This window comes from Staurois parvus, unplaced genomic scaffold (assembly GCF_062004578.1).
Source record: "Staurois parvus isolate SC_StPar_1 unplaced genomic scaffold, SC_StPar_1.0 ptg000490l, whole genome shotgun sequence".
Lineage (NCBI taxonomy): Eukaryota > Metazoa > Chordata > Amphibia > Anura > Ranidae > Staurois > Staurois parvus.
This window is the reverse complement of record NW_028318286.1, coordinates 663,977-681,573: the sequence shown is the minus strand read 5'-3', so window position 1 is coordinate 681,573 and position 17,597 is coordinate 663,977. Positions and strand designations below refer to the sequence as shown.

General features: G+C 47.6%; 1 protein-coding gene across 2 annotated transcripts in view; it reads right to left on the bottom strand.

Annotated features, from left to right (window-relative positions):
• The window catches only part of ZBP1 (Z-DNA binding protein 1), a 62,358-nt gene that overhangs the window by 17,784 nt on the left and 26,977 nt on the right, over window positions 1-17,597 (bottom strand). For both annotated transcript variants that reach the window (XM_089689674.1, XM_089689673.1), the window contains exons 2-3: window positions 3,332-3,557; window positions 1,160-1,237 (exon numbers count right to left, since the gene is read on the bottom strand). In XM_089689674.1, the coding sequence (XP_089545800.1) occupies window positions 1,160-1,232 (73 nt within the window). In that variant the 5' untranslated portion in view covers window positions 1,233-1,237; window positions 3,332-3,557. The remainder of the gene's footprint in view (window positions 1-1,159; window positions 1,238-3,331; window positions 3,558-17,597) is intronic.

Genomic DNA, 17,597 nt, shown 5'->3' with positions numbered 1-17,597 from the left:
CCCCTTTTTTGTGCAGATGCAGTGCAATTTGAGCCATACGAAATGAATGGGCTCAAATCGCATTGCAGAGCATCGCATGTGATTTAACCTCTTGCCGTCCGCCTGCTGTTTATAAACGGCAGGGCGGTGGCAGTCCAAGGTCGGGTTGCCGTTCCTAAACGGCACCCGCCTTTTCTAGCTGTGCGCGCTCCCTAGGAGCGCGCACCAGCGCGATCCGGTGTCCGCTGTGTCCTCCGGACACAGTGAAACACCGATCGTCGGACGGGACCTCTGTACGAGGTCCCGGTCATGTGATCACTGATTGGCGAATCAGTGATCACATGCAAAGTAGTGAGCAAGATGTCACTTGTGACATCATTGCTTACTACGTGTGAAATCTGTGAATGATCACAGAGGTCTCATGGTACAAGGCTATTCACAACAGCCTTGTACCATGTGACAAGCTGTGACCAATCACAGCTCACTCAGTATTTCTCAATGACTGCAAGAATGCAGACAGAGAGAAAGAGAAATGATTGCTTTTACATCCTATATGGGTGTAAAAGCAATCAGTGTAAAAAAAAAAAAAAAAATCTTCATCACCCCCCACAAGTAGTACAGTGTCACCATGGTGACACTGTACTGCTAGGGTGACAGTATGTAAAAATAAAAAATAAAAATAAAAAATAATAAAAAAAAAAAATACAATAAAAATGTAAAAAAAAATGTTTAAAAATTATAATGTTTTATTATAAACTAATTTGGATTTTTTTTTTTACTAAAAAAATAACGGAATACATTTTGGCCAAGATTTAGGATGAAATATTATTTATTTGCAAAATTTTATAAAAAAAAACACTTTTTTTCAAAATTTTTGGACTTTTTCATTTACATAGTAAAAAAAATAAAAATCCCAGCGGTGAATAAATACCACCAAAATAAAGCTTTATCTGTCTCAAAAAAATGGTAAAAAATTCATATGGGTACAGTATTGCATGACCGCGCAATTGTCATTCAAAGTGTGATAGCGCTGAAAGCTGAAAATTGCCCTGGACAGGAAGGGGGTAAAAGTGTCCGGACAGGAAGTGGTTAAACAGGAATGCGGTGCGACAATGTAGACTTAAAGGGGACGTTTCCAGCTGCTCGTTGAACAGACAGACGCGGAGCTGGGTCTACTCACGTAAAGTGGTGAGTTCACAGTTCTCTGGAAGCCTTTGCATGTGATCTGCGCTGTCCCGGGACGCCTCCGCCATTGCACCTGAAATGAAGAGGGTAAGTGACCGTATGATGGCCTTTCACCCACAATTCCCAATACCAAGGCTTCCAAATCCTTCTCAGGGACGTTTTTATGCTGTGCCCCACCATCAGGGCCGATAGTAACCCATTCATGCCCAGGATCAGGGTTGCCCCTAATAATAACCCACATGGAAGAAAAATATATTTTAAATATATTTAGAAAATATTCCTCCCAAATATATTGACATATATTTGAAATACTACAATTTTGGCCGTATTCAATATATATATCAGGGGCGGACTGACAACTCATGGGGCCCCTGGGCAATAGGGGATCATGGGGCCCCTATATCCTTGCCCACACTTAAAGCACACCCAAAAAAGCCTATAAAAAAGGTACCAGGGGCATTTCATGGGGCCCCCTACTGACCCCGGGCCCTCAGGTAGATCTCTAGTGCCTGAATGGTCAGTCCGCCCCTGATAGATAGATATATATATATATATATATATATATATATATACACATATATTTCTCTCTCTCTATATATACATTTCTCTCTATATATATATATATATACATATATTTCTCTCTCTCTCTCTCTCTATATATATATATATATATATATATAATGTGACAGTAGGCAGGTGAAATCACCTGGTTGCGTCCTGGATGGACGATATATTTGTCCGAGATTCAGGCTTTATGGGGATTTGTACCACTAGAGGGAAGTGCTGAGTCCTTCAGCACTGAGATAATGAGCCCAGCTGAAGGTAGTGGGCTCATTAACACTTGTATAAAGCTTCCCAGAGTGCTTAGGGAGTGGCTCCACCCTGGAACCAGATCTGTGCCTGAAATGTCTGGGGAGCTGACCTGTTATCTGTGTGCAGAGAGACCAAAGCCTGTGTGGCTAACCTCCCAGTACTAGCAACTAGGTATAGCAGCAGGCTGTACCTAGTGGGTAGCTAGGGAAAAGCTGTTGTTGCAGTAAGTAGCCAAGTTGGCCAGGATTTATTTTGATGTCTCTTTTTGTTTATCATTTTTTCTGTAAATATTGTAAATAAATTGCACCTGTTTGTTTTCACCTCCACTATTGTTGTGCTGTGCCTATCTTTTTGTGTTGTGCACCCATCCAGGGGGTCACACACACCCGCTGCCGAGCTAACCTTGTTACATATGGTGGAGGATGCGGGCAGTTGTGGTAACTAAAGGCCAGCATGGAGGAGATAATCAGACAGTTGGCTCTGGCAAATGCCAATCAACAACAGGCAAATGCCAATCAACAGCAGGCAAATGCAAGTTTCCAGCAGAGCATTGCAGCCCAGCAGAAGGCCTTGGAACAAGCAGAGGTCCGCCATAGGGAATTGCTGGTGCAACAGGACCAGAAACACCAGAAACAAATTGAGGCTGTTTTGAAGCAGCTCCAGCAGAGGCAGCAGACTGAGGCTGGTGATGATTCTGGTAAAACACCATCATTTTCTGTGGGCCGTTTATTGCCAAAAATGACTGGAGAGGATGATCCGGAGGTGTTTCTAACCACCTTTGAAAGGACTGCTGAAAGGGAAAAGTGGCCTAAAGAACAGTGGGCTGGATTGATGGTCCCATTATTAACTGGAGAATCGCAAAAAGCTTACTATGACCTGGAGCCGGACCAAGCCAAAAACTATGATGTGCTAAAAGTGGAAATTTTGGCCCGGTTGGGTGTTACCCTCGCTGTCCGTGCTCAGCGGGTACATAATTGGACTTTTCGGCTTGGGAAACCTCCCAGGTCACAGATGTATGATCTCATTCACCTGAGCAGGAAGTGGCTGCAGCCAGAGACTTTGACCGCCCCAAAAATTGTGGAACGTGTCGTCATGGATCGGTTCCTAAGGTCTCTGCCTAATACTATTCAAAAGTGGGTCAGCCATGGAGACCCAGAAACTGCAGACAAGCTGGTGGATCTAGTGGAGAGATACTTGGCTACTGAGAACCTGACCTCCTCTTCCAGAGACTCACGGACTTTCCACCCTAAGACCAGACCATCCCCAAATATATTTTTCCTCCATGTGGGAAGAGACATTCAGTAACGTTGCATCCCGGGAGCCCAACATTTAGAGTGTTCAGGATCACACTCACCTTGGACTGTGGGGCAGGCAGTAGTCCGCTCCGTCCTACATCAGTCTAACATCCATCTGAATGTTTATTTCAGCCGGAGTTCCGCTCACGTAATCACTGTGAACAGTTTCTATTCTCTTTCATCACAAACAAAACTGAAACTGAATTCTTCTCTCTGCAGCAGCTCCACCTTCTGCTCTGATGTATGGAAACCTCAAACTCCGGAATAAGGCAGAACTCCGGGCCACTAGAAAAAGGAAAGAAAAACAAAACAGAAATAGGCATTATTTTTAGATGCAGCTAGTATAACTACAGAAAGCCTTCATATTGTCATCCCCCTTGACAGCAAAAAATCAGACTGAGAGCGGGAGTTTCTGATTTGAGCCAATCAGGATCAACTGCACAGAGCTGCCAATATTATGGAAAATTGTTATCCCTACTTAATGTAATCATCATATATATAAACAGTCATGGCCAAAAATATTCCCTCCCCCCCTGCATTTCTGTCAGATAACGCCCAGAAAATCGTTGCAATGACAAATGTTTTGGCATGCTCATGTTTGTTTCTTTTGCTTGTATCGGCAGGACACAAAAAAGTGCAGAAATAAAAAGCCAAATCTGACACATTCCAGGCAAAACCTCAAAAATGAACAGGACAAAATTATTGGCACCCTCTCAGAATTGTAAGAAATAATTGCATTCCAAGCCTGTGGTGCTCCTGTCATTTGTCATTAAACTCCCCGTATCAATGACCAGGTGCTGACAATATAGAAATCACACCGGCAACCAGTTAAAATGGTGAAAAATGGCCTCCACCTTTCTGTTGTGTGTCTCTGTGTGCCACATGGAGCATGGAGGAGAGAAAGAGCCGCAAAGAATTGCCTGAGGATTGGAGAACAAAAATGGTGGAAAAGCATGGACAATATCAAGGTGACAAGTCCATCTTCAGAGATCTTCATGTTCCTGTGTCCACTGTGCGCAACATTGTTAAGAAGTTTACAGCCCATGGCACTGTAGCTAATCTCCCTGGACGTGGAGGAAAGAGGAAAAATTGATCAAAGATTGCAACGAAGGATTGTTCAAATGGTGGATAAAGAACCTCCATCAACTTCCAGACAAATCCAAGCTGACCTTCAGGCACAGGGTACAACTGTGTCAGCTCGCACTCTACGTCGCCATCTGAATGAAAAGGGACGCTATGGTAGGAGACCCAGGAGGACCCCACTGTTGACACAGAAATATGGTAGGAGACCCAGGAGGACCCCACTGCTGACACAGAAATAAGGTAGGAGACCCAGGAGGACCCCACTGCGGACACAGAAATAAGGTAGGAGACCCAGGAGGACCTCACTGCTGACACAGAAATACGGTAGGAGGCCCAGGAGGACCCCACTGCTGACACAGAAATATGGTAAGAGATACAGGAGGACCCCACTGCTGACACAGAAATATGGTAGGAGACCCAGGAGGACCCCACTGTTGACACAGAAATATGGTAGGAGACCCAGGAGGACCCCACTGCTGACACAGAAATATTGTAGGAAACCCAGGAGGACCCCACTGCTGACACAGAAATATGGAAGGAGGCCCAGGAGGACCCCACTGCTGACACAGAATTATGGTAGGAGACCCAGGAGGACCCCACTGCTAACACAGAAATATGGTAGGAGACCCAGGAGGACCCCACTGTTGACATAGAAATAGGATAGGAGACCCAGAGGACCCCACTGCTGACACAGAAATATGGTAGGAGATACAGGAGGACCCCACTGCTGACACAGAAATATGGTGGGAGATCCAGGAGAACCCCATTGCTGACACAGAAATATGGTAGGAGGCCCAGGAGAACCCCACTGCTGACACAGAAATATGGTAGGAGGCCCAGGAGAACCCCACTGCTAACACAGAAATATGGTGGGAGATCCAGGAGGGCCCCACTGATGACACAGAAATATGGTGGGAGACCCAGGAGAACCCCACTGCTGACACAGAAATATGGTAGGAGACCCAGGAGGACCCCACTGCTGACACAGAAATATGGTAGGAGACCCAGGAGAACCCCACTGCTGACACAGAAATATGGTGGGAGATCCAGGAGGGCCCCACTGATGACACAGAAATATGGTGGGAGATCCAGGAGGGCCCCACTGCTGACACAGAAATATGGTGGGAGATCCAGGAGGGCCCCACTGCTGACACAAACATAAAAAGCCAGATTGGAGTTTGCCAAAATTTACCTGAGAAAGCCAAAATCCTTTGGACAGACAAAACAAAATCCCATCTTTTTTGATAAAGCCCATCATTCTACTGTTTTCAGAAAAAGCAATGAGGCCTTTAAAGAAAAGAACACATGGTGGGGGGTCGCTGATGTTTTGGGGTTGCTTTGCTGCTTCAGACACTGGAAGTCTTGACCATGTACATGGCATTATGAAATCTGAAGACTACCAAAGAATTCTGGGAGGAAATGTAGGGCCCGGTGTCAGAAAGTTGGGTCTCCAGTGTCAGAGGTCATGGGTTTTCCAGCAGGATGATGACCCGAAGAACACGTCAAAAAGCCCCCAGAAATGGTTTCAGATAAAGAGCTGAAGAGGACTGAACTGGCCAGCAATGAGTCCAGATCTCCATCCCATAGAGCTCCTGTGGAGAGATCTCAGAACTGCAGTTGGGAAAAGGAACCTTCCAATCTGAGAGACCTGGAGCAGCTGGAGGAAGAAGAGCGATCCAAAATTCCAGTAGAGAGGTGGAAGAAACTCATTGATGGTTCCAGGAGAAGCCAATAATTTCAGTCATTTTAGGGTTGTCCTACCAAATATTAAATTGAGGGTGCCAATAATTTTGTCCAGTACATTTTGGGGGGTTTGCATGGAATGTGTCAGATTTGGATTTTTGTTTCTCCACTCTTTTTGTGTCCTACCAATACAAACTGTATGAGTGGGAGATGTCCTATTTGCTCTTATACAGCACATCTACCAGTCGGGTCCAAATGATGCATCCAACAATGCAAACTCTATGTGAGACTTAATCTCAGCAATTGCTGAGTAGGGAGTGACTCCATGGAAATGCAGGTTGTCACCAGATGGATAACCTACAAATCTTTTGACAACACCAGGGGTGGACTGACAACCCATGGGGCCCCCGGGCAATAGGGGATCATGGGGCCCCTGTGTCCTTGCCCAAACCCAAAAAAGCCTATGAAAAAGGTAGCAGGGGCATCTCATGGGGCCCCCTACTGACCCCGGGCCCTCGGGCAGTGCCCGAGTTTCCAAATGGTCAGTCCGCCCCTGGACAACACCATAATTAGTTATCATAAAAACCGTTAGTTCTGGTTATATGCACTGCTCCAGGCATGCTACACATCCCATAGTGGATAGTCCATCTAAGGCAGGAGGGGGTGGCTACATTCCTAAATACAGTGGGACCATGGAGAACAAACGTAGCCACCCTCCAACAGGAAGTCTGGTCACAGCAGCAAAAAAAATAAAAGGGATTTGAAGATCTGGAGGAGGCTCAGAGCAATAGAAGGGACTTCGCTGAGTTAATAATAAATACTTAGATGGATTTTTTTTCTATTAAACCAGAGTTTAGTTTCACTTTAAAATATGTTGTCACTTAAAGCAGAACTCTAAGCAAAACCTTTTTTGTTCATTTGGTATAGAGCAAGGGAGGGTTATAACCCCTGCCAGATGTATTTTTCACCATCTTTGTCCCATTGTGGAGATTTCCCATCACTTCCTGTCCCATAGCCAAACAGGAAGTGAGAGGAAATCCCTTCAAATTAAGGGAATTCCTTGGGGCCCTCCAGTTGACCAGAACTAGTGTCCCCATTGGAAGATTTCCCCTCTATTAGTGTTCCGGGGACCCCTAGTTGTCATCAGAACTAGTGTCCTCATTGGAAGATTTCCCCTCTATTGGTGTTCCGGGGACCTCTAGTTGTCACCAGAACTACCGTCATCATTGGAAGATTTCCCCTCTATTAGTGTTCTGGGGACCCCTAGTTGTCACCAGAACTAGTGTCCCCATTGGAAGATTTCCCCTCTATTAGTGTTCCGGGGACCCCTAGTTGTCATCAGAACTAGTGTCCCCATTGGAAGATTTCCCCTCTATTGGTGTTCCGGGGACCTCTAGTTGTCACCAGAACTACCGTCATCATTGGAAGATTTCCCCTCTATTAGTGTTCTGGGGACCCCTAGTTGTCACCAGAACTAGTGTCCCCATTGGAAGATTTCCCCTCTATTAGTGTTCCGGGGACCCCTAGCTGTTACCAAAACTAGTGTCCCCATTGGAAGATTTCCCTCTATTAGTGTTCCGGGGACCCCTAGTTGTCACTAGAACTACCGTCCCCATTGGAAGATTTCCCCTCTATTAGTGTTGTGGGGACCCCTAGTTGTCACCAGAACTAGTGTCCCCATTGGAAGATTCCCCTCTATTAGTGTTCCGGGGACCCCTAGTTGTCACTAGAACTACCGTCCCCATTGGAAGATTTGCCCTCTATTAGTGTTCCGGGGACCCCCAGCTGTCACCAGAACTAGTGTCCCCATTGGACGATTTCCCCTCTATTAGTGTTCCAGGGACCCCTAGCTGTCACCAGGACTAGTGTCCCCATTGGAACATTTCCCCTCTATTGCTTTTCTGGGGACAACCCAAAATTTGGGATTTTCTTTTGCTTTCACTTTGAGTGATAACAGTAAACAGGATAAGAGAGGGAAGATCTCCCTAGCGGGGACACATCTCTAGTCCATCCAAAACTAAGAACAGAAAAGTTGTGTGTTTAGTTGTACTTTCAGATGCATTGCAGCTTCAGAGCAGACTTTGGTGACGATAAAACTAAGCCTGCAGCGCCCTCTAGTGGGGAGGTTTTGTCAGTGTGCTGCTAAAGGAGCCCTCTAGTGGCTGAATGACAGCTCTACACAGGAGTCCTTTAGAAAGCTGTAGTACAGAGGTGGGCAACCTTATAGAGGAGGACATCTACCTGAACAACATGGGAGAAGTCAAAGATCACCGGGCGCAGTGTCTCCTCCTCACACCTGATTTAAACCTCGAATTGCCTACGTCTCCCAATCAGGGGTTTAAATCAGGAGGTGAGGAGGCAACGTATCCCTCCTCACCACCTGTCAATCACACTTGGATCGCTTTTTAGAGGAGCGGCAGTGCCTGCTGAACTTGTGAATGAGCCCTTAGTTGCATTCGGCAGCGGCACCCTTAGGGCTCGTTCACACGTAACGTTGGCGGGTTGTAAAACCCTGCGGTTGAGTTGTGGTTTTACCGCCCCCAATCCCTACCCCTTTTAGCTGCTGAGGCAGCAGCCGAAGGTGTACACATGCCGGAGCAGGAATGAACCCCTTGTTGCTTTTGGTGGGTGCTGCTGCCTGCCAACAATGACCCATTAAAATAAATGGGGCCACCCTGCAAGTGCCCCACAACTGCATACTTCTGCGGGGTCCAAGGGGTTAAAGTAGGCGGTGAGAATGCAGCACAGCGCTGTCTGTTGAACCCCTTCATTGCTGTACTGTACGAGGTTGCAGAATGGCCTCGTTCACTTGAGTGGGTCATGCTTGACAAGTGCTACACCCACCAACCATGATCGGGCGTATAGCTCCTGATGTAACATGTGTACACCCCTGGCCACTGCAGCTAAAGAGGGTGTGGTTGGGGCAGGGGTGGTAAAGTATGGGATTTTACCACCCTAAGAAACTGCAAATATAAATGAGCCCCTACTGCTCTGAGCCCCCCTGTAAGGCTGCTTTCACATTGATGTGCTGCATTTACCTGCACCCCGGTTGCAGCACAGTACATCTGCAACTTTCCTGGGTTAGCTGCACTTTGCCATAGACTTCTATTATATCCTGCAGGTGTGATGCACTTTCTGAAAGCGCACCAAAACTTCTGCATTCAGGATATGATAGAAGTCTTCGGCTGAGTGCAAGAAAATCCGCAGGGAAGCTGCCGGTACACTGCACTGCACCTGCGGTGTGGGTAGGCCGCAGTACATTAGTGTGAAAGCAGCCCTGTACTATTATGCCCAGTGTGTTGATTCACAATGACCTGAAGATCTCTTCTTTCCTGCTGCTGGCACCACTCTGGAGCCCGCTAACCGGGATAAGAGGTGAAGTGCAGTTGGTATCACTCCGCATGGGACAGGAGCCGGCATTACAGAGGAGACCACTACCTGGGATAAGTGATGGTGTGCAGTTGGTAACACTTGGCGTAGGACAGGAGCCGGCAGTACAGAGGAGACCTCTAGCCAGGATAAGAGGTGGAGTGCAGTTGGCATCGCTCCACATGGGACAGGATCCGGCACCACAGAGGAGACCTCTAGCCGAAGAAGAGGTGGAGTGCAGTTGGTATCACTCGGCATGGGACAGGAGCCGGCAGTACAGAGGAGACCACTACCTGGGATAAGAGGTGGAGTGCAGTTGGTAACACTCGGTGTGGGACAGGAGGCGGCACTACAGAGGAGACCTCTAGCCAGGATAAGAAATGGAGTGCAGTTGGTATCACTCCGCGTGGGACAGGAGCTGGCACCACAGAGGAGGCATCGGTTTTTGCAGCTCCCTACTACAGCTCCACCATGTCTGCTGCAGAGTCCCCTAACTCCCTCCAGAACCCCCAACTCTTACAGGGCCACCATGTCGACTGCAGAGTTCCCTAACTCCCCTTTTAGAACTCCCATCCCTTACAAGGTCACCATGTCTGCTGCAGAGTCCCCTAACTCCCTCTGGAACCCCAAACCCTTACAGGGTCACCATGTCTGCTGCAGAGTCCCCTAACTCCCTCTGGAACCCCAAACCCTTACAGGGTCACCATGTCTGCTGCAGAGTCTCCGAACCCCCTCCAGAACCTCCAACCCCCACAGGCCCATCAAGTCTGCTTCAGAGTCCCCTAACCCCCTCCAGAACCCCAAACCGTTACAGGGTCACCATGTCTGCTGCAGATTCCCCTAACTCCCTTCAGAACCCCATCCACAACAGGACCACCAAGTCTGCTGCAGAGTCCCCTAATCCCCTGCAGAACCCCCATTTCCAAGTCTGCTGCAGAGTCCCCTAATCCCCTGCAGAACCCCCATTTCCAAGTCTGCTGCAGAGTCCCCTAACCCCCTGCAGAACCCCCATCTCCAAAAGGGCCACCAAGTCTGCTGCAGACTCCCCTAACCCCCTCCAGAACCCCCATCTCCAACAGGACCACCAAGTCTGCTGCAGAGTCCCCTAACCCCCTGCAGAACCCCCATCTCCAACAGGACCACCAAGTCTGCTGCAGAGTCCCCTAACCCCCTCCAGAACCCCCATCTCCAACAGGACCACCAAGTCTGCTGCAGAGTCCCCTAACCCCCTGCAGAACCCCCATCTCCAACAGGACCACCAAGTCTGCTGCAGAGTCCCCTAACCCCCTACAGAACCCCCATCTCCAACAGGACCACCAAGTCTGCTGCAGAGTCCCCTAACCCCCTCCAGAACCCCCATCTCCAACAGGACCACCAAGTCTGCTGCAGAGTCCCCTAACCCCCTGCAGAACCCCCATCTCCAACAGGACCACCAAGTCTGCTGCAGAGTCCCCTAACCCCCTCCAGAACCCCCATCTCCAACAGGACCACCAAGTCTGCTGCAGAGTCCCCTAACCCCCTGCAGAACCCCCATCTCCAACAGGACCACCAAGTCTGCTGCAGAGTCCCCTAACCCCCTACAGAACCCCCATCTCCAACAGGACCACCAAGTCTGCTGCAGAGTCCCCTAACCCCCTCCAGAACCCCCAACCGTTACAGGTCACCATGTCTGCTGCAGAGTCCCCTAACCCCCTCCAGAACCCCCAACCGTTACAGGTCACCATGTCTGCTGCAGAGTCCCCTAACCCCTTCCAGAACCCCCAACCGTTACAGGTCACCATGTCTGCTGCAGAGTCCCCTAACCCCCTGCAGAACCCCCATCTCCAACAGGGCCACCAAGTCTGCTGCAGAGTCCCCCAACCCCCTATAGAGTTCCCATTACCCCAGAGTGACACCCAATCGTATCCAGAGCCTTCCAGCATTTCACACATATTTTACTGTTGGGGCATGAAAAGGTTTGGAAGAATGTACCAGGCCCTGGTCTCAATAGTAATAGGGTGGCTACGTTCATTCTCCATGGTCACACTTTATATAAGAATGTAGCCACCCTTTCTTGCTAAAACTATGGACTATGGACCTGTTAGAGGGTGGCTACATTCATTCTCCATGGTCCCACTGTATGTAGCAATGTAGCCACCCTCCTTTGCTCGAACTTTGAACCTATTAGAGGGTGGTTATGTTAATTCTTCATGGTCCCACTGTATGTAGGAATGTAGCCACCCTCCCTTGCTTGAATTTTGGACTATGGAACTGTTAGAGGGTGGCTGTGCTCATTCTCCACAGTCCAAAAAACTATATACAAATATATATATATATTCAAAAAACGATATGCTAAAATAACTAAAAGTATCCAAAAAAGATAAACAAGAAATATATATATTCAAAAAACGATATACTAAAATAACAAAAAATATCCCAAAAAACTATATTCAAAATATAACAAATAACAGTAAAAGTGAGCGCTCTTGAAATAAGCAGCTGAACATACAAGGAAACCAGATAAAACCTCGTTAATTATATATAAATAGTGCAGCGCTTGAATAAATTGGATAAAACAAATATAATATAATAAAATGTCCTAATAATAAATCGTACAAGCGTGACAGTCTATGTGATGTGAATAACATAGAATCTTCAATCCAGTGGTGGTGCTCCCTGGTTTGCTGGATCCATTCACATTCCTGGAAGGCTCTTATCCTCATCCCTGGAGGGGGAATCATCTCATGTTCCAGCCCGGACCCAGACCTGTGAAGGGGGATCTATATTGATATACACACTGCGTAATGTTATTATGCTTCTGGTGAGTGCGTAATTCTTACTTTACCACTGGAAGCACCATCACTGGATTGAAGAATCTGTTATCCACATCACATAGACCAGTGGTGGGCAACCTTTTTTTTCAACTGAGCCAAATCTCGCCAAAACCACGATTGAAATTTATTTTGAGAGCCACATTTTTAAAACTGAAAATACATAGGATGGTACACTGTTTTTAGTTTCAATAAGTTTTTATAGTAATTCATCCCCCATAGTAATTCATCCCCCATATAGTAATTCATCCCCCAGAGTAATTCATCCCCCATATAGTAATTCATCCCCCATAGTAATTCATCCCCCATAGTAATTCATCCCCCATAGTAATTCATCCCCCATATAGTAATTCATCCCCCATAGTAATTCATCCCCCCTATAGTAATTCATCCCCCATAGTAATTCATCCCCCATATAGTAATTAATCCCCCATATAGTAATTCATCCCCCATATAGTAATTCATCCCCCATATAGTAATTCATCCCCCATAGTAATTCATCCCCCATAGTAATTCATCCCCCCTATAGTAATTCATCCCCCATAGTAATTCATCCCCCATATAGTAATTCCTCCCCCATAGTAATTCATCCCCCATATAGTAATTCATCCCCCATATAGTAATTCATCCCCCATAGTAATTCATCCCCCCTATAGTAATTCATCCCCCATATAGTAATTCATCCCCCATAGTAATTCATCCCCCCTATAGTAATTCATCCCCCCTATAGTAATTCATCCCCCATAGTAATTCATCCCCCCTATAGTAATTCATCCCCCCTATAGTAATTCATCCCCCATATAGTAATTCATCCCCCTTAGTAATTCATCCCCCATATAGTAATTCATCCCCCCTAAAGTAATTCATCCCCCATAGTAATTCATCCCCCCTATAGTAATTCATCCCCCATATAGTAATTCATCCCCCCTATAGTAATTCATCCCCCATAGTAATTCATCCCCCATATAGTAATTCCTCCCCCATATAGTAATTCATCACCCATATAGTAATTCATCCCCCCTATAGTAATTTATCCCCCATATTAATTCATCCCCCATATAGTAATTCATCCCCCATATAGTAATTCATCCCCCATAGTAATTCATCCCCCATAGTAATTCATCCCCCATATAGTAATTCATCCCCCATAGTAATTCATCCCCCATAGTAATTCATCCCCCATATAGTAATTCATCCCCCATATAGTAATTCATCCCCCATATAGTAGTAGTAAGTAAGTAGCAAGTAGTAAGCCAAGTCCCCCCTGTGTCAATTCACTTACCTTTGCTCCGCGCGTTCCTCTCGCCGTGTTCCCGCGCCGTTCCGGTCTTCAGGGCGGACTGTGAGAGGAGCCTAGCTCCTCTCACGTTCGTCACACTGCCCCGCCTACACACATCCTGACAGCCAATCACTGGCTATCAGGATGTGAGTGGCAGCGAGACGGGCTAATCATTGCATTTGAGCGCGCTGCCCTGGCTGTTTTTTTTTTGGATCACGCTGCAGAGTCCCTGCCGCCCGAGAGGAGGGAGGGGAGCGGGCGCCTGGCACACAAGAGCCGCATTAAAGCGTGTAAAGAGCCGCATGTGGCTCGCGAGCCGCAGCTTGCCGACCACTGACATAGACTGTCACGCTTGTACGATTTATTATTAGGACATTTTATTATATTATATTTGTTTTATCCAATTTATTCCAGCGCTGCACTATTTATATATATACAAAATATATACAGTATGAAATTTATAATAATGTGTACTTGTGAGCTACTATAGTGGTATGTAAAAATGCTTATAAATAGCTAGCTCCTAAAAATGTGATGGTGCGTAGTGGAGCGCGACACATTTAATATTTTATTTGTCAAAATATATACAGTTGTGTTCAAAATATTAGCAGTGTGTTGGAAAAAGTGACTAAAGCTGAAAATCCTTCTAATAGCTTTTATTTCCATCCACACAAATGCATTGGGAACACGACACATTCTATTCCAAATCACAACATGAAGAAAAATACATCAAATTTGTGTTGTTCCTCTAAAAAAATGGAAGAAAAGTGAATATTAGACGATTCAAAAAAATAGCAGTGTTTGTATTCTTCTTTACAAACTCAAACATTCACTATATAACCTGAGAAATGTTTGAAGATTTTGCTTTCCTATGAATGACTTCATGAATATTTGGTTGTAGTCGCACTGTTTCTGAGAACTGCTGTACATCTGTGTTGCATGGAGTCACCCAACTTCTGGCCCCTGTGATCAGGTATTCCAGCCCAGGATGATTGGACCACATTCCACAGTTCTTCTCTATTTCTTGGTTTTGCCTCAGAAACGGCATTTTTGATGTCACCCCACAAGTTTTCTATTGGATTAAGATCCGGGGATTGGGCTGGCCACTCCATAACGTCCATCTTGTTGGTCTGGAACCAAGATGTTGCACGTTTACTGGTGTGTTTGGGGTCGTTGTCTTGTTGGGACACCCATTTCAAGGGCATTTCCTCTTCAGCATAAGGCAGCATGACCTCTTCAAGTATTCTGATGTCTTCAAACTGATCCATGATCCCTGGTATGCGATAAATAGGCCCAACACCGTAGTATGAGAAACATCCCCATATCATGATGCTTGCACCACCATGCTTCACGGTCTTCACAGTGTACTGCGGCTTGAATTCAGTGTTTGGGGGTCGTCTGACAAACTGTCTCCGGCCACTAGACCCAAAAAGAACAATCTTACTTCCATCAGTCCACAAAATGTTCTCCATTTCTCTTTAGGCCAGTCAATGTGCTCTTTGGCAGATTGTAACCTCTTCAGCACACGTCTTTTTCCCAACAGTGGGACTTTGCGGGGACTTCTTGCAGATAGCTTGGCTTCACATCGGCGTCTTCTAATTGTAACAGTCCTCACAGGGAACGTCACACCTTCTTTCATCTTCCTGGAGCTGATTGTTGGCTGAGTCCGCGCCATTTTGGCTATTCTTCTATCCATTCCAATGGTAGTTTTTCGCTTTCTTCCACATCTTTCAGGTTTTGGTTGCCATTTTAAAGCATTTGCCATCATTTTAGCTGAGCAGCCGATCATTTTCTGCACTTCTAAAATCAACTTTTTAATCAAGGTACGCTGTTCTTCTGAACAATGTCTGGAACGACCCATTTTCCTCAGAATTTATTATTATTATTATTACTACGAGTTTATATAGCGCCAAAGGGTTTGCTCAGCGCTGTACAATAGGGGGGGACAATACATGGCACAGTACAACAAAGACAGACAGCGTACGAGGGGTAAGAGGGCCCTACTCTTACGAGCTTACAATCTAGGAGGGAGGGGGTAAAGGTACAGTAGGAAGTGGCTGGGGGGGATGAAGTGGTAGGAGGAATGAGGGAGGATGGCCGTTAGGTGAGGGTGGGGTAGGCTTCCCTGAAGAGATGGGTTTTGAGGGAGCGCCTGAATGTGAATAGAGAAGGCGACAGTCTGATGGATTGGGGCAGTGAGTTCCAGAGGATGGGGGAGGACCTGGAGAAGTCCTGCAGTCGTGCATGGGAGGAGGAGACCAGGGAGCAGGATAGAAGGAGGTCCTGTGAGGAGCGAAGGGTACGGGTAGGGTGGTACCTGGTGATCAGATTGGTGAGGTAGTCAGGGGCAGTGTTGTGAACGGCTTTGTAGGTCAGGGTAAGGAGTTTAAATTTGATGCGTTGGGCAATCGGGAGCCAGTGGAGGGAGAGGCAGAGGGGGGTGGCAGAGGTGGAGCGGGTGGTAAGGTGGATGAGTCTGGCAGCTGAGTTCAGGATGGTCTGGAGCGGGGAGAGCCTGCACTTGGGTAGGCCAGTGAGGAGGGAGTTGCAGTAGTCAAGGCGTGAGATGATGAGGGAGTGTACTAGAAGTTTGGTGGTGTCTGGGGTGAGGAAGGAGCGGATCTTGGCAATGTTGCGAAGATGGAGCCTGCATGTGTTTGTGAGTGATTTGACATGCGGTTGGAGGGAGAGGTTCGCGTCAAGAATGACGCCAAGGACTTTGGCTTGCGGGGCGGAAGTGATAGTGGAGTTGTTGGTGATGATGGATAGGATGGGGGGGGGGTGTGGGCAGGGGGAAAGACGAGAAGCTCGGTTTTGGAGAGGTTAATCTTGAGGAAATGTAGCGACATCCAGTCTGAGATGTCATTTAGGAGGTGAGTGATGCGGGCGGAGATAGTGGGGGTGAGGTGAGGGGTGGAGAGGTAGATTTGGGTGTCGTCAGCATAGAGGTGATAGTTGAAGCCGTGAGATTGTATGAGTTTGCCCAGGGAGGAGGTGTAGATGGAGAAGAGAAGGGGTCCAAGGACAGAGCCTTGGGGGACCCCAACAGAGAGGGGGAGGGAGGGGGAGGTGGCACCATTGTAGGTGACACTGAAGGAGCGTCGGGATAGGTAGGATGAGAACCAAGAGAGAGCAGCATCTCCGATGCCAAGGGAGAGTAGTTTATTAAGAAGGAGGGGGTGGTCAACTGTGTCGAAGGCCGCAGAGAGGTCCAGGAGAAGGAGGACAGAGTAGTCGCCCTTGGCTTTGGCGTTGAGTAGGTCGTTAGTGATTTTGAGGAGGGCGGTTTCAGTGGAGTGTAGGGGACGGAAGCCGGACTGTAGAGGGTCAAGGAGGTTATTGTCAGTAAGGTGGGAGCTTAGGCGATCGTAGACTAAGCGTTCAAGGAGCTTGGAGGTGAGTGGCAGCAGGGAGATGGGTCTGAGGTTGTTGGGGTCCGCGGGATCCAGGGAGGGCTTTTTGAGGATGGGGGTGATATGCGCGTGCTTTAGGGGGGAGGGGAATACGCCAGTAGAGAGGGAGAGATTGAAGATGTGGGTGAGGGAGCGGATGAGGGAAGAGGGGGGTGACCGGAGGAGTTGAGAGGGGATAGGGTCCAGGGGGCAGGTAGTGAGGCGGGCTTTTGAGAGGACTTTGGCGACTTCCTCAGTAGTGACAGGGCTGAGGGAGTGCAGTGCGGGGGGGGTTATGGTGGGCGGGGCATTGGGAGAGGAGGGGGGCAGTGCGGTTGTGAGGGCAGAGGAGGGGGGAGATGAAGGGGTGACGGGGGCGAGGAGGCTAGGTGGGGAGGTAGATTGCAAGTTGACGATGTCCTTACGGATAGCGTCAATCTTGTTGTGGAAATGGGTGGCAATTTTGTGGGCGGTGAGAGAGGTACTGAGTGGAGGAGAGGGGGGGGGAGAGCAGGGAGTTGAAGGTGGAGAAGAGTCGGCGGGGGCAGGAGGAGAGGGTGTTTATTAGGTTAACAAAGTAGGCCTGCTTGGCGGCGTGGAGGGAGGAGGTGTAGATAAGAAATGCAGATTTGTAGAGGGAGAAAGTATGAGGGGACCTGGTTTTGCGCCACAGTCTCTCCAGTGCGCGACTGCGACGTTTGAGGCGTTT